Raw genomic sequence first — 21,382 nt, 5'->3', positions numbered from 1 at the left:
GCTTTTTCTAAAGAAGGTGCTATATTAAAGGGGAGTAAAAGTGTAATCACTGGGGACAGAAACATAAAATTCTAGTAGTCCTCTCTGTTTGTAGGTGCATCAGTTAATCATTAACCAACAAGAGGTTTTACTTTGCTAGAATTACAGTTCACGATTACCCTAAGCTTGATCCTTTAGTTAACAGAAGCTGCACGTACTGATTTCCTTTGGAAGTCTGGATTTCAACGCTTAGGTTAGAAAATGTTTTCTTCAGTTTTTCATCAGACAGATCCTGGCTTCAATTTTTCATCCAACAGGACTGAACATATTATTGTGCCTCTTTCCAGAGAAACAATACAAGGCTTGCTTTTATGCCCATTGGAATATACAGAAGGCAACCGCCAAAGCCAACCACTCCGGTAACTGAATAGAACTTTGTTAATTCAGCATTAATGAATATCACAGAGGGCAGATCTTAACAGATCCCCAGCATCTTAATTTTAGCCCTCAAACTCCAGTTGCCAGATTGTCCCAGAACTTCCTTCTCTCCAGATCAGAACAATTCTAACTTACAGTTTATATTTATTCAGACAGATTATAGCAATTCATTTTAGACAAAACTTTTGGCAAGCTGAATCAGCTTTTTCTTCACTTTACAGAGAAGTAACTAGTTTACAGTGGACTCACTTTTTGTGTAGTTTTGAGCATAATTGCTTCGATGACTGCAGGATAACTGCAGTTTTAGGATGTCATTTTCCAGACTATTCTTCCAGGAGATTATTTAAACACTAAAGACTTTTATAATCCTTTAGTTTAAAAAGTGCATTTAGTAAAGGACCTGTTATAACTAGCAATAAAACAAGTAACCCAAAATATTTATACATATGACACAATGATATTAACTCTCAGTTGTCTCCATAGTTAAAGTAAATATTGAAGCAGAATTATTTAATACTGACAAAATTATTCAAGTTTATTAACTACAAGTAAATATGATGATGAGCATGATAACTACTATTATAGTTACGTAATACATCAGCGTTATGACAAACATTCTGCTGTCACTATTTATTGAAAGTATAAAACCTGGTCTTGTTACATCAGATGTTCTGACATCACATAGAGTCAATTTAATGCACTGGGCAAAAGTAAATTACTATGCAAAGTTGGTAATTTGGGTGAAATTTCCCTCTTTGAGGTCTTAATGCTGAGCTATTGATGCTTATCTTTAAAATATAACCTGCATATATTTACACTTTGAAAGGGAAATGTACATTTTAACTTCAAGTACCCTTTTCCTCATTGCATCACTTGTTTGGATTTTTGATGCTAGAAATACAGCTATAACCTGCTTGAACTTGGCTTAGACCCAGAGCTGGACACAGGGGTGTTTCAGTTTTGTCGATTCTTTCTTCCACCAGAACTTTTCATTTGGGCACTTCTGCTGCAGCGTTTTCAAATCCCCATCGTTATGCCTGCCAGCCTGATTACACCCCATGGGCAGACCTAGCCCTTCCGTAGGCAGCATTTCATGTCTGATTTAGCAGCTGGGGCTGTGCTAGCGTTGCTTTTAGCACAGCAGGGGACAGGTAGACTTCAAGCAGCACTAGTTATAGAATGATTTGGTGGGCAATAGCATCCTTAGTCATTACCATCACTGTGTTGCATGGGAAGATGAAATCCATGCTGTCCTAGCTAAACTGGCATACAGGGAGATATTTTAAGATGCAGATTATTAAAAGCTTGGAGTCACAAGATAACAGTTTTTGATTACCCACAGGTTTTATGTGTAGTTTAGTCTCTGTTGTAGAAAAGATCCAAGCTGAAAAATAGGGCTCAGTGTTTCCAAAGTGAAGATAATACCTGCAGGTGTCATATTTTATTACGTGAATCCAGGTAATTCAGACTCATCACTGGTTCCCCACATCCCAATTCCTGGTTTTCTGAAGACTGCTTTCCTTCCAATAATATTTCTTCCTTCCTTTTTTTTCTCTTTTTCTTAATGCACAACGTAAAGGCCAGAAGGCAGTGCATACACATGATACAATAAAGCGTCTGAAAAATATTCCTGCATGTATTCAGCCACCGTCCAAATCCATTACATTTGACAGCATGTTGTTACAGGAAATTAATATCTAAAGTATTGGAAGACATCAGCTGTTTACTAAAAACTGGATGGGAATTGCAAAAGACTATTTACCGTCAATTTCCTATCAAAATGCTTGTAAGGCCCCACGCTTGTAGGACTTCATTGGCATAAGATACTAAAGGTGCAGCAATCGTTTTGCATGACTGCTTTCAGACAGTCACCAAGAAATACGGCCTCACCCACAGTTTGTCCAGAATAAAAATAAAGATAAAATGAATTGTATTTTGAAGGAAGAATACTAACAATTCTGTTATTTTTTTTCCACAGTGACACATATAATGGTAGCCATAAGGAGGTATCCAGTAGTTTGATGCTGAAGATCAGAGGAAAACAAATTTGAGGAGGAGTAAAAATGAAAACCATTAGTGAACACATTTTGAAATCTACAGAACTAACTACTCTGCCTCTAAGTTTTTATAAAAGGCAAGAGACAACCTTGTTTTGAAATGACGTAGGTCCTGTCTCGCAGGAGCCTGAGTCAGTCTGTATTTACTTTACTCCTACCAGGCAACAAGTCCCAAATTCTCCACGCCGTCCTGCAGTACCTGCTTTGGTTAATATTGGAACTGGCCTTCAAAATCAGAGTCAGCTTTAAAGGTCTAGTATTGAGCCCTTACATAAACAGTTCTACTGACTTTAAGAAGTGCCATATCTACGCCCACTTCTTGGCACACCAGATGAGGAGGATGTGTTTTTGATCGTAGGCTTTAGAAAGTCTGCAAAGTGATCAAATGCCTGCACACTGTTCTAAAATGCTTTGTTCTCTGGATGAACATCCTCTTTTTGAGGGCTGGCTGAAAGGTTTTCCAGGTTGTGTCTGCAGCTGTGCGGATGCCTTTATATCTCAGGAGCTGAACTGCACTCAACCAACTGATGAACAAGGCTGTTTTATCCACACAAACCTCGGCACAGCTCCACTTAGCTCCTTCTTCTCATTTTTATCTTTTCACAGTAAAGAGATAAAGGAAATAACAGAGCCAGGACTGGGATGGCGAGTTCCAGGCACAAATAAATCAGTCTCTTGTTTTAAGGGTTGTGAGCTGCACTGAGGCTTAGAAACGCTTGATAAACAGAAACTGGAGACTGAGGATGAGGCTTGACTGAAAAAGAACAGGGAAAAGAAGAATCTCTAAGTGTTTCTCAGATATTCTGGACTGAAACATGTTGATGCTGCTTCACTCCTTCAGTGGGATGGCACCAAGTTAGAGCAGCACAGCACCTGGCCCCACTGTTCTGTGAAACTTGCAAAAAGGAAGACTCACTTTGCCCATTACTGAAAAACATGTTTTCTCTGGACTGAAGCACAGCACTTGTTCAACAGCTTACACTATTTAGCAACTGTTGTCAAACAATAAAAAAATATTTCACCCAAGTAAAATGAAAAAGGATTTTTAGACAGCAAAGTGGAATAATTCGCAGTGGAAACTGGCAAGAGTCCTGCAGCTAAACCTTCTTTTAATGAAAAGTCCAGGGAACCCTTCTGGCATGCTTGAACCCTGTTTCATATAAGGCTCACCCCCAAAAGTATGGAATTCTTTCTAAGCTGAAATGTTTACTCACCGATTATTCTTTCTTTCCAGTTATTTCCTGGAAGAAAAAATATAGCATACATTTTTGTATGTCCTGATTTAAACTGCAGTTTGTTATAATGAGTAGTTATGTAGGTCCCGGTTTGGCAAATTTAGTTAAGCTGTAGGACTCCGTGTTGGAGCAGGTAACTTCTCACCTGCGATGAGCATAAAAGAGGCATTCTCTGAATCCTAGTGACCGACAAGCTCTCAGAGTCTATTTGTTTCCCCCTTGTGAAGAACAGCTTTGTTCATGACTCAGGGCTAAACTATTCAGGAAGTCAGAAAGCAGTATTTTGGAGCATGCGTTTGCAACACGCTAGTCCTAACCTGGTGGCCTTCATTTAACTGGGACTAGTGACATCGTAGCAAAGTGTAACATACCATCCTTGACTACCTGAGGTGGTGCGCTAAGACCCTTCCTTGGGCACTCAAAATCGGAGACTGTCGCTGCAATATGGCTCTCCAAGTTGTGCCTTGTTGTTTCTAACTTCCAATGTACTCAACGCAAAGGCTGAGAGGTCTGCCAGAGTGTCTTGTTGCCCTTGGGACACACTGAACTCCTGAACCCTGACACGGTTTCAGAAACAAACAATACCCTTCTGAGCTTCACTTTCACCACATAAAAATTCAGATAAGCCCAAACGTTTTTGTTCTTCAAAGCATTTTAGATTGTACACACTGAGAAGAATTTTCTGCTGTATAAAAAGTGAAAGAACGGTGATTCATAAAGCCAGCACACACATAGGTGCTTTCAGCATGGAGCCTGTGTACGAGCTGCTCTAAAGGTAACTCAGAACTTCTAAATATGAAAGTCTTTTTCACCAGAAGAATTTGGAAGCTACAGCTCTGTGAAAGACTGTGAAATAAAGCAGTCTGAAACAGCAACATCAGCACCTTTATTCAGCTGATCAGACTGATGTAATACTTCTAAGACATTTATTAGACTACAGTATAAGCCAAAGGCAAAGCTCTTTTCTTGAACCTAATGGTGCACGGGGTTAGTGGGGCCAAGTCATATCAATTCTGGAGTCCCTGGAAGGCGCTGATGGGGCTAGTATCATAGGTAGCTATTTTTATTTTTTCCAGGCATAAAAAGGCTTGGTTTGGTGGCCTGGGAGTGGACTTCAGTGCAAGGCTTGAAAGCACACCTCTGGATTCATAATAAGTTACTACCCTTGGTCTGTCTCTGCATCTTCACGTTATGGCATATTAGGTTTATCTTCCTCTTCTGCTAACAAATAGGTGTTACAACATTTATTGCACATTATGAAAAGGCAGTTTTTCAAAATAAACAGGAAGTTTCTATAAATACAAATCAGTAACAGGAAGAGTCAAATCCTCCATTAGTAACTTCAGATCATGCCTTCTATCTTTTGACATGAAAACAACAGAAGGAATCTCTCCTTCCTCTTCTTAATATAAAATTTCTAAATTCCTCTATTCATCACATGACACTGGAGCCACTTACCAAAACTTAGTTGTTCTGAAAGATGTGTCACGACTAAAGAAAGATGACACAGCAGCACCTTGGGACAAAAGAACTGTGAAATTCAAATGCAAAATCCTGTCATTGATTGAAGGTTACATTCTGTCCCCAAATGCCCACATATTGCTCTTATTAGCACCAGTAAGAGCTGTGGATATACAACCAAGGATGGATTTTGGTCCTCAGATGTGACCTTGTAAAATTTTGTGTGTTGAATAAAAAGAAAGTCTGTACTTACAAACTAAAATTATCAGCAACAGAGTGGCAGACAATCCTCCCAGACAATATCTGAGAATATAAGAATACCCATAAAGGTTAGAAAAAACCAAGGGGTGCGTATTGGGTTAATAGAGGTGAAGCCTGGGTGGGACGAGAGAAGGTTCTTGCAGATGAACACTCTGAACTCTGGTAGGTGAACTGCAATTTAAAACTTTAAATTACTTAACTATTGAGGATAACCTCCTAGAAAGAAAGACCTCAGCATTCCAAGCCTGAGAGAAACCCCCTGTTGGTCACTTAGAAAGACATGGATTCATTCTGATTCTTCTCAGCCTTTCAAAACCCCTGTCCAAACACACTTCACAAAGTAGTTTTCATATCTGAGTATGTACTTCTTATTTTTGTGCTTATCTATATAGCTCAGATATTTGCCTGTATTGACTATCATGTGAAAATACATTTTCACAGTAAGATATATGTAACTTTGAAAATGTGACCCTTAATTTATGCTGTATTTACCAGTTGAAATGGAGTAAGCATTCATATTAGAAACAACAAATAAAAGAAATAAAAATTACCTTGTACATATTGAAATGATTAAACACGTGATCAGTGCAACCATCTGAGAGAGGAAATTTTGCGCTGTCCTGGATTCTAGAACAAAAATCAGGAAAATAATTTTCATGAGTTTTCAGGAAAGTAAATATGTGACAGGAGGTGTTTGCAAAGACTACCTTCAGCCTGCGAGGCCAGTCTCTTCGGTTTCTTTTTAAGAGAATTTGCCTAGAGTGATTCAAAGTGGAAACCTAATTTTCATGCTCTGGGTGTCTCTCAGGAGTCTTTTTCCCCCACGACCATAGAGACACTGTGCCCTCCATGCTCTTGGAAAACAAGCCTTTCTGAATAACTGCCTGTTTCAGTTTCTGTTCCCATGCCCTTTCCTCCATTTTCCTTTTCACTGCACTTTTTTCTTTTTCCATTTGTCACTGAAAATAGGAGAGGAAAAGATGTGAGCAGGGAGGAGTAAACAAGTAAATACCAATTTTAAGATTTTGTTATTTTTCATCAATCATTTAAAATGTATGTTTCAGGAAATAAATTCTACTCTGCAAGGGGCCATACCAGTATTTTTAATGTATTTTCAGTTCACTCTAAAAATGAGGCATATCAGAATAAGAATGCAACATACCTGCATTGCTCAAAGTCTCTTCATTTGCATTTGTCATAAATGGAGAGCACGATTTTGAAGCACACAGTGGTTTCTCAGGCTGAAGAAACTCGTCATCTTTGGTGAGAGAGGCTCCAAGAGATGCAGGACTTTGCCTTTGTGGCACGTGGCTATTATATTCAGAAGAAAAGTCAGAATCACCTACAAAAAGTGCATATGTAACTGAGACTGCGCAAAAGAAGAGTGTTGAGACTTTGTGTTAATGAATTCAGGGAGGGACGGGGGATTAATGAGTCACAGGGAGGTTTCCAAATTGTTAGGTGTAGAGGATTCACATATTCAATGTATGCAGGAGAAAATATGCAGAGTAAAGACAAAACTGCATAGAGCATAACACAATGAACTTATTAAAACAGCCAGGTGAAAGCAGACAGTGCCAGACGTGAATGACACCAGCATAAACACCACTGGTGATTTGGATTCAAAATCAGTCTAAAAATGCCTTTTTGGCACAAAGGTGTTTGTGGACTCATACTCTGTTTTAACACCAGGAACAAAATTCACCACTTGCAATTCTGTTGTTCATCTATCCTTTACCTGCACATCTTGGCAGACAACCCCTGCAAAACCCATACAAAGAGACACCCAAGTCCCACTAAATACAGACTGCAATGTTGTAGCTCGGGTACTTGGTACCTGGTCAGGGCTTACCAATATCACTCTGGCTGGCTGCTGGTTTATTGCATCCATCGGGCCAAGGATCATCTACATGGGAGGAATCCGCATTGCTGAGGACGGTGCTGCTGAGCCATGAACTGGAGACACCGATTTTTTTCCTTCGCCTGAATACACTGGAAAGAAAAGACACATTGTCAAGGAACAGAGTTAATTATTCTTGTTGAGCTGGGACAGAGCTCTAAAACTTTCAGGACTGACGTGAAAGAATCAGGTTGTGGGTGCTGTTCCTGTGTTCTTGGCCCTGGATATGTCACCAGGAATGACTTACTGCAGTAATGTCAGGGGAAGGATTAGCAGCATGGCAATATATCATAGATTGTGATACTGAATATTGTGATACCAAATGATTCTACAGCTACTGGGCTGTGATACTGCTCCTTATCACGGTAACACCTCATTGGCAGAGTGAGCTGTCGCTCTCCTTTTTGCTTATTGCACACAACTCCAATTACAGCAACAACTCTGTACTGAAGAGCTTTTGGGTAGTAAGATTAGACGTGACTGAAAATCAAGTTATTTCAATCACTGCACTCTCTAAACTAAATCAGTTGAGATGTTCCCATTAAGAAGCAATGCTGACCTTATGCCAAGCCAAATGTAGGCGGCCACACAGATACCACAAGGTAAGTCCAGAAGTCTGGAGCCAATTGCCAACGTGGAGTAAAATCTGCATACAGTTCACTTACCGAACTAAATTCTCTTTGTATGTTACACTTGTCTGGGATGGTGTCAGTGTTACATTGCCCTCATCATCAGACAAAAAACTGTCCTCCGTCAGAATGTAATAACCATTAGAAAGCAGTCGAGGGCTGCGGCGACATGTGGAAATGGAGCCTGTCGGAGGATTTGTGGAACAACACTCATAGGCAGGGTCATCATCCAAAAAGGCACAAGTATAACTGAAAAGGAGAAATGAAACCCTCTGTTTTAGCGAATGTCTAGACAGTATAAACTCATGAATTAATAATAATGAATTTACATTACCAGCTGATGGCCACTGGTAATGACATAGATTTAAAATATGTGGATATAGTGATATCACTTCTGGACCTCGAGGGTTTCAGCCAGCTAGAGTGTGCCTGCATCACACTTTCCAGAGCTTCAGATTATAGAAGGGTTTCATGCCAGGTGGAGCATTTAATGAATGCATAGAGCCAGCTTGAACTGAGAAGTGCATGGTGTATTTCCGTGGCAGTGCTCTTGGCCAAGGAGTCCTGCCAGATCTACACCTACCTGGAGCCGTCAGACGTATTCCAGTATTTTGCTTCTCTGAGTTATTCTGCATGGTGCAAACCCAAGTGCCTCTGAACCAGGCAGGATTTACTTGCTTTGTATAACCTAGCCATACTTAATGAAGATTTAAGGATACATGACTTTTAATTCTCACAATTCCAGAGTACCATGCAGCTAGAACAACATGGGATAACATCTACACATAGTGATAACTTCATCCAGCACTGAAGTACAATTGACTTTGAGATGAAATATAGAACAGAAAAATATACTATGTGGTATTTAAAACAGAAGTGAGTCATGACAAAGGTGAAAGAATCTAAATGTTGTGGACATTTTACTTAGCTCAAGTAAAATTGGATTTATAGTGAGTCCTTTGTCCTCAACACCTTTGAGTTCCAAGTGGCCATGCAGTGACGTCCATGGAAAGAAAGGAAGGCACTGGACTGGTTCAGTGGCTGACACGAGTTTCTGTAGCAGGTTTAACAATTCCATATGGCATGTCACAGAGGGCTACCATAATTTCAGTGGAGGGGAAAGTAGGTGGAACAAAGATACTCCAAAACCTTGTGATTGCAAAGCCAGTGCTTCCAATCTCCATAGCAGCACTTCTGGACTACCATCTAAAGCAGTAATCAAATAAATATCAGCACTACAATTCTAAGCGGCCCAAAAGGGATTTTACAAAATCTCCAACAAAATTAAAATAAAATAAGCATAATTTTCCTCAGTACCTTGGAAAAATACATTGTGAAAGGCTGCGCCTATGTTTTCCATCAAATGTTGTTGAACCTGCAGAGGCAAAGGCCAAATAAGGAGGAGTCATTATCATATGCACTGACAGCTCAAACAGTTGACAGGTCTTCACTGACAGGTACCTTGTGCATAACAAAATGATCATAAAAGGGGCTAAAAAAAGAAACAGATATTAAAGGAGAGATTAAAGGAGATAAAACAGGTGAAAGAATGGAGGAAAGACATAATGTTTATAGGAAACTCATCTCAACCAGGACAACATAGAATCAGAGCCAGCCATAATCAGATACTGGTACTCTGCACATCTCACAGCCTTGAGAGAAATAATTATGGACACAAATGCAATAGATGCAGTGATTTTAATGGTGTTTTCCCAGAAATCTGCTTCATGCCAAAAATAGTACATGTACAAGAGTAGAATGGAAGGGCCACCATAACCATTACAATCTATTTTTCAGACAAAAATTGCAGACATGGCACAACAGGCATGGCAACAGCGACAGTGACAAAGATTTGATAATAATATTGTGCCAGGAGACTAAGGAAATAGGATTTGTCTGGATTACCATGGCTCAAGTCCACAAAGTGCTGCCAGAGGTTCAGCATCTGACAGAGTCAATCTTACAAAATATGAACAATTACTATCTGTAGGGAGAATTTATATCTGTTGTTACATGGAACAACAAAAGATATCACCTTTCCTATTTCCTATCACCTTACCTCTCCTGTATCTTTAAAGCACTGTGCTTATAACACTGTTAGTAAATGCCTGTCATTCACCTATGGGAGGAGATAGGTCTAAGAGAATTTTTTAATGTTCAGTCATGAGCTGAAGCAAAGAAAAGACATGAAAGTCAGTGTTTCCACTTTAGTAATCTCATTTATCCTCATTTGGAGCTCAGTTGTCAGTCGCAGCCTGGATGTGAAGGCTGCCTGAGTCTTGGGAATGGGCAGGGTCACCAAAGAGTGGAAGTAAAACCTTCCAGGGTACTTTTTACAAATCAGTCCTATTACCCTAATCCCATAGATACTGTTTCTCCTACATTTTGAAAACAAAACAAAACCAAACCAACATTTTACTTTACCATGAGAAAATTATCCTCTAATCCTGGCAAAAACAACCTGAGGAGGAGAAAACTGGAAGAAACTTGGTGGAGGTACAAAGAGATCAAGTAGCATTGGTCAGGTTGCTACTCAGCAAGTTGTATAAGAAGTGAGAGGGGTGGTGTATTTCAGAGACCGACATGTTGTACGCCTACTTTTTTCATACACAATTAGCTTCTGAAATAATTTATCTTATTTTAGGCAAAATCATTATTTTTAATTGTACAAAAATATTATAGTCAAAATGAAGAAATTAATCCACACTCTAAAAGAAAATACAAAAAGAACTCAACATGTGGTTTGTAGATCTGGATATAAACTAAGACCTGCAAAATCCCAAATCTTATCAGTCAAACAAAATCCCCTCCACAGCAGTATTTTTTTATCAAAAGCTCTGATGAATGTGAACAAATTTACTTGCTCCTGGTGTCGATGTAACATGTGATATTCCATACAACTTGAAAAGGACTGTTTCATACACCCTGGGATAAAGAAACAGATGTTTTATTTTGTCTAGTTTGAAAATTATGATATGTAAGATAGTATCATCTATATGTCATATTATTAGTTATAGTATATTCTTGCTTAGACAAAAGTGATTGATTCTAGAGCAAATTTGTTTGAAAAGGGATGCAGAAGTATTCCTCGGCATCAATTATACCTACTACAACTCTTCAATAATCTGAGAGTAAAACTTTCCAGCAACTGAAACCCATAACACAGCTGTATTGCAAGTGATTTTCTCAGTTATGATAATATAAAGCAGCAACCACTAAAACATAATAACTTTTAAGAACGGTAGTTTACATATGGGTAGTGCTTTCATTAGAAAGTGTTGACACATACTGATCAAAGCGGCAGAGCAAACCACAGCCCTTCCGTTACTAATCTGAATTGCCTCATAAATTTGCAAGGTATGTCTCTGCAGGAGTCCTGTTTATCTGCCACCCTCTGCAGAAGTAAAATTTAAGGTAAACTAAGAGTATATAGATATATTTATAACAGAAAGTGAGAAATATACATATGGAAATATATTACTGGGGAGGCGATGACTTTCTTCTGAAGAACAGTTAACAAGAGTTGTAATTTGCTTTCAGACTATTTCAAGTAATGATAATATCAAAATATCAAGCTTCTGTAAACAGTCATAGAAAAGGCAGTCCAATGGATTTTTTTGCTACCCTTGATGATGAATATTTTTATCTCATGCATTAATGAAGAGGGTTCCTGAAAATGACATTTCAATCCATGCTGGAGAGAGCGTGGAGACGTCATGTTGTAGTGAAGTTCTGCTCTCATTTAATATTCAGTTCAATTTCTGGGCTATTAATAGCGTAAGAAGGTATAGTAACAATATAAGCAAGCCAAAGCAAAGCATCTCAACCACTGTACGATGAAGCAGCAGTAGTACATCTGTAATCCACGAAAGGAACATCAACAGAGAACCTTTAAACTATGACATAACAAAAGGCCAACAGCTTTAAGAAATCTCACTAAAAGTGAATCTGAGGTGAACATGGCAATATTTTTTGTCAAGAATTCAAATACAAGTTTAAGACAACAGTCCCCCTTGAATTTCAAAACCCCCAAAAGCCCATGTCATAGTATAAACAAAAAGTCACTGTCCAAAACAGTTAGTTATAATTACCTGTCCCTCCAAAAATCAAATTCATCTTTAAGCCAATGATGCCCTCAGTTGGTAGCCAGCAATCCCCTGTCCATGTTTACATTCTAAATATTTACATTGCTATGCACCAAAATATAACGCTAACTATTAAAAGAGCTGAAGCCCAGGCAACAGTTTTATTCTATTGTACCTACCAAACACAAGTGTCTACAAGGATAGTTTTATTTGTTCACACATAGCAGTCATTTTTGAAGAGCAGCCTAGTCTTTTCTCCCTGCAGGTAATGACAACAACACTCGCAAAAATACAAAACTTCCTGAAGCGCAGTACGGAAATTAATCCAAAGCTTAGTTATTCCTCAGCTGACAGATACATTAAGAGATAAATATGTGTAAAATCTCCCAAACCTGAAAAATCCATTTCACTATGAACGCATGTATGCAAAAAAGTTTCTCATCATCGACGTGAGAGCCTCTGAGACGTGAAGTGGAGGGTGCTCTTTCTGCAGCTTCCTGGTAGAGATCAGCCCTGGGGCTTTGGAAAGGCAGGTCTACGAAGTCCCCTGCTTCCTTTTGAAAACAGCCCGTGCAATCAGCGGCACAGAGGCAGAATGAGGTCATGCTTCCTGTAAAGTAGCCTCACATCAGAAGCATTCGTTTTGAAGAGCAAACTGAAGATTAAGATTAGCCCAGTGAATGCTCTTGCAGGCTGTTGCGAAAGAGAAGATGCACCAGGAGTAACACTTTACTCCAATTATGATACGGAGAACACAGACAGAACCTTTGCTCATAAAGAAAAGTGACACAGATTTTTGTTTCAGCTTTTCTTTTCTACCTCACTCAGAAAACTTTGAAGTGATATATCCAAATCACTCCATTTGTTGAAATACTTGTGAGCCTGACGAGACGATGTACGAAAATGATCCAGCTACCAAAAAATCCACTTATAGGAGTAACAAGATATTTTGTAAAAGCACTGTTTTGCAGAAGAGGCATTTGGTGGGAGTTTTAAGTTTCATGGTCAAAAACATTATTGCAAATATATATCATGCAACATTAAGATAAATTCTTTTGAAAGGAGGAAGGAATAAAGCCATTTGTAAACATATTCATTGTTCTGCTCTATACGTTTCATACTATGTAAGGTATCAATTCATCATACCTTAAGGGATACAAAAATAAAGTCAAATCCACGTAAGAGAAATGGAGCCTGAAAGATGTCCTGGCAATCAAAGTGATTTGGCTGTAGAACTATTACACACAAAAGTAATACAAATCAGCTGCTTGACACTGAAGAATTATACAACCTTAGGGAGCAAAACTTCATTTCCAGACAAACAGATAAAATATGCTAGTAGGTATCTCTCCTGACGACTCTATGTGTCATTGACAAAACGAAGGCATAAATCTAGTAAAATATGATTGATTCAATTTAATGATTTTTTTTTTCCCTGGAGTAGGAAAAATGCTTCCATTGATAACAAAGGAATGTAAAATTCTCACCTCACAGAAAAGAAAACAAAAATAGGAATTAGGTAATTAGGATGTTACAAAAGAGATTCTGTCTGGGAGCCAAACTAAAATGAACTTTTTAAGGTCCTTCTGCTCAAAAGTGAAAACACGGGGCCATGTTTAGTGGAATTATGCCAATGAGGAAATTTAGTCCAACGCTATTTCCATGGTCGCATGGGCTTCTTCACCGTAGGATTTCCCAGGCCATCCTGTCTCTCTATAGGCAATGGACATAAATCCCAATGGTCTTTAAAACTAGGTCACCTACTGAAAAATTTCTATATGTACATTGATTTACAGCACAGGTTACTTCTTGGGAGGGTTTTTGGCTTCTTTTCATATTCTTCTCAACAGGAAGCAGTTAATTCTGAGCTTGGGCTGCTTTTTTGAAGGATATTGGCCTTTCCTGTCTGTCTATATAGTTAAAGTATATTGTGTCTGTATCATATTTAGACTTAGAGGTGTCTTCATTTTTAATCGCTACCATTCATATCTGAATCTCACTGATCCACAAGCTTTTGATGCATTAACTTTGTGCATTAGTGAATATTTTATAGGTTGGTGCTAGCCTATAGTTTATATCTACATGTACAAAGGTTTATACACAACTAGTTTTGTTCCATCCCTGTTGCTCCTCAAACTGCCCACCCCACCCCAAGCACCATCTCAACCATCAGATTTCAAATTCTAGGAATTGAACACACCAACAAGCTTGCTGCACAGTAGTTTTATGCCTGTTGCATACATTGTAAGTTCAACCCACAAAAGGAAGGAAATGAGAAATTACAATACTAAATACCACATATACTTTCTACTCTTCTCCCAGGCTCACTCTACTTTCAACAACACTACAAATAAGAGGAAAGCATATTGCCAGTGGAAAACATACTGTGCTGGGTCTGTCAGTCCAAGAGATGTGAGGCTGGGGCAGCTCCGTGTCCCAGGTCCCACCAGCATCAAGTCCAAGCGTGTATACCTGGTAGGCGCACGCAGAGCACATGTACACACCATGTATATACACACATACAGAACTGGCAACATGGATGACAGAGACAGACATACAGAGCACTCACACAGGCAGCACCAATGGCCTCATCCTTCTCACCTCTCTGGCTAGGCAGGATGGAGGTCCACTAGTGAGAATATACAGATAGGTACACATCTCTACAAGGTGGATCCCTCCAGCAGCTGGGCTCAGGCACTCAGTCTGCCCAGTAGCTGGCCCTAGATCCCAGTCTTCCCAGTTGTTGGCACCTGGACACATGAGCCCTCAGGGCCACAGCTCTACTCCAGTTGCTGGTGCAGATGATCACACACGCACATACAGCCAGTCGGGACTCCCCTGGTCCTCAGCAGCCCTTTCCCTATATCATCACCCTTAGAGACACCCCTGGCCATAATGTGTCCCATGTCCCCAGGCAGCAACCTCTCTCAGTCCCAAAGGTGCTCTGGTATTGACTTATCTGGGTGGGTTTCATGTCTGGACACTGGGGCTGAGCCTCCTCCATCCCTGGGAGGGACCCAGACAGGGCATCCCTTCATCTGAGTCCTTAATTTGGGTTCCCACCTGCCATTGTGCCCCTGTGCTCCCCTGGGCTGGTGCGGAAGGGCTTTTGATGGGCTGAAGGCTCCAGGGGTGGACCTGGGGGCATCGGGGGCAGTGTATTATTTGGGGTCCCCCTCCTGCTGTCATCTCTCTGTGCTCCTTTGTGGGTGTGCAGATAAGCTTTCAGCCGTATTACACCATAAGCCTGCCATCTCAGCAACCGCTGCAACACAGTGCAGTGCACTATTATGCTAAATGCACAATTTTCAGCAAGGGTATTTTGCCTGGCAGAGTGAATTGAGTGGCCGTGGTGGAGGGAGTAGAATGCTTATTGATTGAATACAGTTGAAAGTAATTTGATGCTTCTGTAACTCTCTTTGAACCTCCTGGGAAGCTCACAGCCTTTAGCTTTTCCACCAGCTTCAGTGGCCATCAAATCAGGCCATTTCACCCATACCACAGCTCTTTGCTAATGCTATTTATATAGTACTCAACAATAAAAAATATTCTGAGATATCTGAAAATTAATTAAAGCATTAGAAAAACTGGGAGGGGAAGGGCTCGTCATGAGAACCTCAGAGCAGCCACACTGGGACAAACTGAGGGTCTATGAAACTCCCTGCCTGCAGTCTTGCTGCAGGGAAAACTAAGACTCATTTTAATCCACCTTTGTAAACGATAACATTTTAAGGTAAGTGTATTCCTTTATGCAGCAGAAACACTTAGTGACATTTGAGGTACCCTGGTAATTAAAAAATAATTCTCACAAACCCAGACATTTTATTTCAATTTTAAGAGAAGGCTGATCCTGCATAAAGTTAGCATTTCATTGCAGCTTGCAGAACTGCCACATCATACACAATTTTAATAACCTTATCAGGTCAGCTGTGAACAAAGATTAATTTGCTTTAAAAGAGGAATAAATTAATTTTTAATTTTATCATATGGAAATCCCACTCTACCCTATCAGAGACTTTCTCAGCTTCAGGCTTGATTTTTTTCCCCAAAAATTCATTATTTTAGCTTAATTGCTCCTGCAATACAGGCAATAAGGGGCATTTCTGTTTTGCATGGTAGAGTAAAATGCACAGACCTACAAAACTTAGAGTTAGTTCTGAGCTTGCTGATACATCCACACTACTTGGATCTCAATAAGAGCTTACCTGCAATAACGCTGTGTCAGCTACCTCCGTATTATACTACACAGGCAGTCCAGATAGACAAAAAGTGGTCAGAAAGGATCTAAATCAAGGAAACCTGCGATGCACAATGATACCCCTCTGTGCAAAGCCATGCCCAGCCTGTGTTGCATCTCCTTGCTCTTTGATTATATGGTATCAGAAGGAAATTCAGTTAGTATATAACTTGATGACACAGGAATATGCTTGAAAGGAATTCTGTACGATGTCACATCGATAGAGAAGAGCAGTGGAAAAGCACACATGGGGAAAAGAAGCGCTTTCACTAGAATCTGCAACTCCCCCACCTTGCATCCAAAAATACTGCTCCTTTAAAAACTATTCTATCAGAGAAGGAAAACAAAAGGAAGAGGCTAATACTGAAATCCATCAGTCAAGGCAGAATTTTGTTGAGGTCTCTAACAGACCTTGGGCGGGTTCTCATTAGAGTCCTTTGTAAACTTCCTCACAAGAAGATCTGACTGTTACTGAACAAGAAAGTAGGAACACTAAGAAAAGCAACAAACACATCTATGCTAGAAGCTGGCTGACTTAATTTTATTAAGGATTAAAAAAGTTCATGAATTAGCACCCTACAGTTGACATTGAAGGGTTAAAGCAACCATGGTGGTCGGCCTTGAAACCTCAAATAGGGGGAATACAAAGCCTCTGAAAAACAGATCTGCAAAAACCTGCCTTGGGGCTAGCCCTTGTTCAGGCAGAAGCCACAGCAGGAGGTGAAGTAGCACCCTACCTCCACGATAACTGACAGGATGAAGGTATGACCTCTGGTTACCTCAGGTAATTACAAAGTACAGCCCTGGGAGGAGACCTTAGATGTAAATGTGAGCCCACCTTAATATAATGAGCCAAACTAAAAGTAAGACATGTGGAGATGAACTTTTGTACAAGTAACCAGTCAGATATTTTAATGTAACTTCTTTTGTTATTGTTTTGTATAAAAGGCCCCTGTGTGTTTCTAAGAGGTGTGCTGGCTACCGTTAAATGCCCAGAACTCCCCTCTGCAGACTGGCAATAAAGACAAATACCTCGACTCAGTGTGTTGACTGGCATTTTGCACACTGGGTGAAGAACCCTGATTTAGGGACAACGCAGTGGCTGCAGTGACTAGAAGCAGCCAGGACAGAGCCAGCTGTTGGCCAGCTGTGCTCTAGCAGGATCTTATTTGCAGAGAATAGCAACATTAATGCACCGATCACTGGTTTGAATGGAGAATGAGTGGGAACGGGCCTTGAGGTGGCAGGGGACGTGCTGTATGAATGACCTGCGTTCACGGTACCTAGGCTAGCAGGTCATCAAGCTTCCAGCACCAATCTGCATGCAGCACCTTAGGACCCCCAGGCTGAGGGGGAAAGGACAGGAACTAAACCAGGTAGGACAGTATGGGGAGACTGATCTCTCTCAGCTCTAAAGGGTGTAATAGGGCATGACCAAACCCAGCACAATGTGGCCAACGTAGGAAGAAACCATAAGACACGGTGAGGACTCGATTGCCCACATTCCTTGTCTTCGGCATCACTGCAGTTAATGCCGGACAGACCACCTGCATAGCAGCACTGTTGGTGGCTGAAAGCTGAACGGGCCACCTGGACACACACAGCTTTAGGGTACCACCTAGGTGCTCTAACTAGGCACACAAAATCTGAGTCTTTGGTTGGGAGTTTCCTTGTTACATTATGAGTCCCAAAATGAAAATTAATGTTCCTCTAGAGGCGGTGATGTACCTGAGACCCTGGATGGTTTCTGTGATAGTCCTGACGTGAGCTGCATGGAGCAATGGTGGAGGGTCTTGTACTGATGTGCAGTGAAGGCTTTTGGCCAATGTATAATTCTAAAGGATGGTAGCACACTTTATATATACTGAAAATCTATAGATAGGAAGGTGTTGGTACTGCTGGTTCCTGAGACAATGGTACTGGCAAAAGACTGATGATACTGGTGTCATGGTCATTTCTATAATACATAATACGGACCGATGCATAAATGAAGACAAATAACAATTGACAGTGATACTCTAATAATGTTCTTTAAAATGCCTGTCTTCCATGCTGTTTTACACTGCACCCTTATCCGTTGTCTCTCCATTTCCATGTAAATAACCACTGTGGTCTGACAGTGACTGAGTTCCTTTCTGCCTGTATGCCTGCATTTAAGCAAAGTTTAAATCTCTGAAGCCTGTACTGATATGAGGCAGACCTTTCTGGAACTGTTTGTGATTTTTTAAGCTATGCCTGTGCCATACTTACTTTTCACCTTTCCAGCTGAATTCAAACTGATGTCCTGGACTAATTCAACTGCTAGGGAGAGGAAAAGGCGCAGACAGCCTTGGCATCCACTGGAGGATCATGATACACTAGAAGCAGAGTGGTTTTATAGCTGGATGCTCTCCAGCATTGCATAGAGATCAAGGATTTGATTGTGTCCTACTGTGCAATTGAGCACAGAGACCAGAACTATGATAGTCTTCCAGAGCCCTGTCCATGCGATGCCAGCACAGACCCAATGGCCAAATATCAAGAAACAAGGGACTCCTTCCATAAAAAAAATGCTTTGCAAGCATTTTACAGGCAAGGTTGGACACTCAGGGCTGATCTTAATCAACAACCATCCTTCAGCCCCTGAGGACACCCCAGTTTTCACAGGACCATAAAGGAGACAGGGAAACATCACATTAGTTTTACAAAGTGATTGGTATTGCCTGCTGGCAGCTGCGATGTATATTTTTTTCATTCTCCCTGCTGGACTCCGCCAGGTTGGACAGATGTGAGTTTTGCAGTCCTGTTTTCCTTCAGTCCAAGTTGCAAATTCTCTCTACACACTCATATTGGTAATCTGGCTACAAAACTGTCCTGGCTAGACTGCGTACCTTGTAGTGATTTGCCTGTAAGTCTCTTCTTTCCTCTTACAGTGCTCCCCAATGTCACTACGACTGCGACAAACATCCTGCTGCTGAGTGCTCAAATGGTGACTCCAACACAGTCGTCGTCTTGGCAGGACATTCCTCCTGTCCTTTTCTTCTACCCATCCTGAGGTCAGTTCTCAAAAATGGCAGACCATGAAAAAACTTATCGCTGGGATAAGTTTGTGAGTCGAGTGCTCTGTTGATCCACCATAAAGTACATGCTGAATTTCAATCTCACAGGGAAATAATCTAGGAAATCAGTGCACAATCAGAGCAGGTATTAGCACAGCTTTTGTTCAGTACTGTTCCCATCAAGGATTTAAAAGAAACTTCAGTAAAATATTTACTGGTGTGTTCCAATCTACAGAACCTCCCCTAAAACCAAAACACAATCCAAGACATATGGCTGCAATATGTAAGGCAGAAGTGAGCAACACATTGCACAGCAATGTTTCTGAGGCAGAAACACAAGTAAATCTCAAGAGGTCTAACATTCATTGCAAAACAATATTCATAGCACAGCAAATCTTGAGTATGCCCCCAAGAAATATCAAATGGATACACAGAAAGCGGTTTAACCGGGCTATAACATGGCACAGCAAAGCTGCCTTCATCCAGAACGGGTAGCTGCTCCCTTCCAGCCATGCAGAGCATCAGGAGGTACCACTCTGCAAGCAGTAACCTGCTTCCCAGGATTTCCTTCAACCTCCATCAACAGTGTTTGCTCTTTCTTTGCACAGATTTGGGATTCTCATGAACGCTGGAACTACCTGTATAAATGCAAAATTCATTACCCAAGTGGCCTTAGCAGGTCTCACTCCTCAGCATCCTCATTTTACCACACTTCGCTCTTACAATATTGCTAGCAGAGAACCTTACTTCTGGGTTATAGCTTCATATCACCTCTCCAGCACGCAGTGAAATACAGTGCTGTGGTTGCAATACTTGTCAGCAAACAGCCAGCTCCCCCGGATAAATCATTTATTGAGGTAAAGGCATTCTGCAAAGAATGAGAGAGCAATTGCATAAAAACTGTCCAGCTTCAGTGTCTTTCAAAACTGGGAAAGACTGGGGTTGGTGTCTCAAACCCATGGGGAGGGTTACTATTTTGTTTGGTGTCCATGGCAATGGCTTTTAGCTGCTTTCTTTTCCCACAGAAGGCCCCATGCTCCAAAACTCAGCCACCTCAGGGTATTTCCCAGCATCTGGAAACTTTAGGGCTTTAAAAGGAGAAGAGAAATATTTGGTGTGATAATGTAAATCTTCACAAAAGGAGGGAGGAATTTCTGGAGGGGAGGGAGTTTCTGGGATGACAGAGAAAGAAGGGCAGGGAAACTGAAAAGGAGGACATGGTAACTAATGCCAGACAGGGTGTCAATATGGACGAAGGAATGTCAGGAAAAGGACAGATGATGACAGAGCAGAGCCAGGCTGTGACCAAGCTGCCTACAAGGGTGGATAGAGTGGGGCAGAGGTGCTGCTGCATGTTTGCTAGGCCGAGGCCATGCAGGCACTGTTTAAATACAAGCACCAGCAGTCACTTTAAATATCACTTCCTGCTATAAAAAGGGTAAAAAACAAAGATTTTTTTTCTGTCGACTGTCACCTCATGATTGCAATATCTGACATTTGAAGTAGTTCTTGTATGGACTAATCCAATTGTCCACTAGAAAAAATAAATTGCAAAATAACCAAACTGATGTCTGGTCTCTCACCATAATGTTTTTTTATCCCAGGTGTTTGATCGTTCTCCCAGATCTTTCCTGAACCCTTCCAGTTTTTGGATGGCTTTTCTGAACAGTAAGTTATTTTAATAACAACGTACTGGTGCCAAGGCAGAGATAATGTCACCTCTCGACTCCTACTCAGTATTTCCATGTGCATGTACTTTGCAAAGACTGCATTAGTCTTTTCAGCATCAACAGCACACCATGCGCTCATGCTCAGCTGATTATGAAATCCTCTCTTCCCCCTCCAAGTCTTTGTGAGTCACTGACTGGCAAGATAAAATCTCCTATCCAGCTTGGTTTCCAATGTATGGCCTGTAAAATATTCACAACGCTGAAGACATGCTTCGTGACAAGATTAAACACCAAATTTCGTAAGGAGCAGAAGTGATGAAACCTCCTTTCCTGCATCTCTCTGCTTTGTGATGTTCTGGTGTCTGAAGGACAGTAAGCACTGAGCCTTTCTG

General features: G+C 40.7%; 1 protein-coding gene across 4 annotated transcripts; it reads right to left on the bottom strand.

The window, feature by feature from the left end:
* Positions 1-854: 854 nt before the first annotated feature.
* On the bottom strand, positions 855-19,507 carry TMEM71 (transmembrane protein 71). 4 transcript variants are annotated; one of them, XM_064442072.1, is made up of 10 exons: positions 19,153-19,507; positions 9,278-9,335; positions 7,997-8,209; positions 7,284-7,423; positions 6,594-6,773; positions 5,983-6,058; positions 5,424-5,473; positions 5,168-5,240; positions 3,689-3,715; positions 855-3,228 (listed from the first exon to the last, which is right to left on the bottom strand). In XM_064442072.1, the coding sequence occupies exons 1-9, from the start codon at positions 19,226-19,228 to the stop codon at positions 3,709-3,711; spliced, it is 873 nt and encodes a 290-aa protein (XP_064298142.1). In that variant the 5' UTR covers positions 19,229-19,507; the 3' UTR covers positions 855-3,228; positions 3,689-3,708. The 4 variants fall into 4 exon arrangements, with proteins under 4 accessions (XP_064298142.1, XP_064298143.1, XP_064298145.1 ...); XM_064442073.1 differs by having other exon boundaries at positions 855-2,441; XM_064442075.1 differs by lacking the exon at positions 19,153-19,507 and adding an exon at positions 12,438-12,604.
* Positions 19,508-21,382: the final 1,875 nt, after the last annotated feature.

Source organism: Phalacrocorax carbo, chromosome 2, assembly GCF_963921805.1.
Source record: "Phalacrocorax carbo chromosome 2, bPhaCar2.1, whole genome shotgun sequence".
NCBI lineage: Eukaryota > Metazoa > Chordata > Aves > Suliformes > Phalacrocoracidae > Phalacrocorax > Phalacrocorax carbo.
Note: the sequence above shows the minus strand (reverse complement) of the source record. Positions and strands in the feature narration are given on the sequence as shown.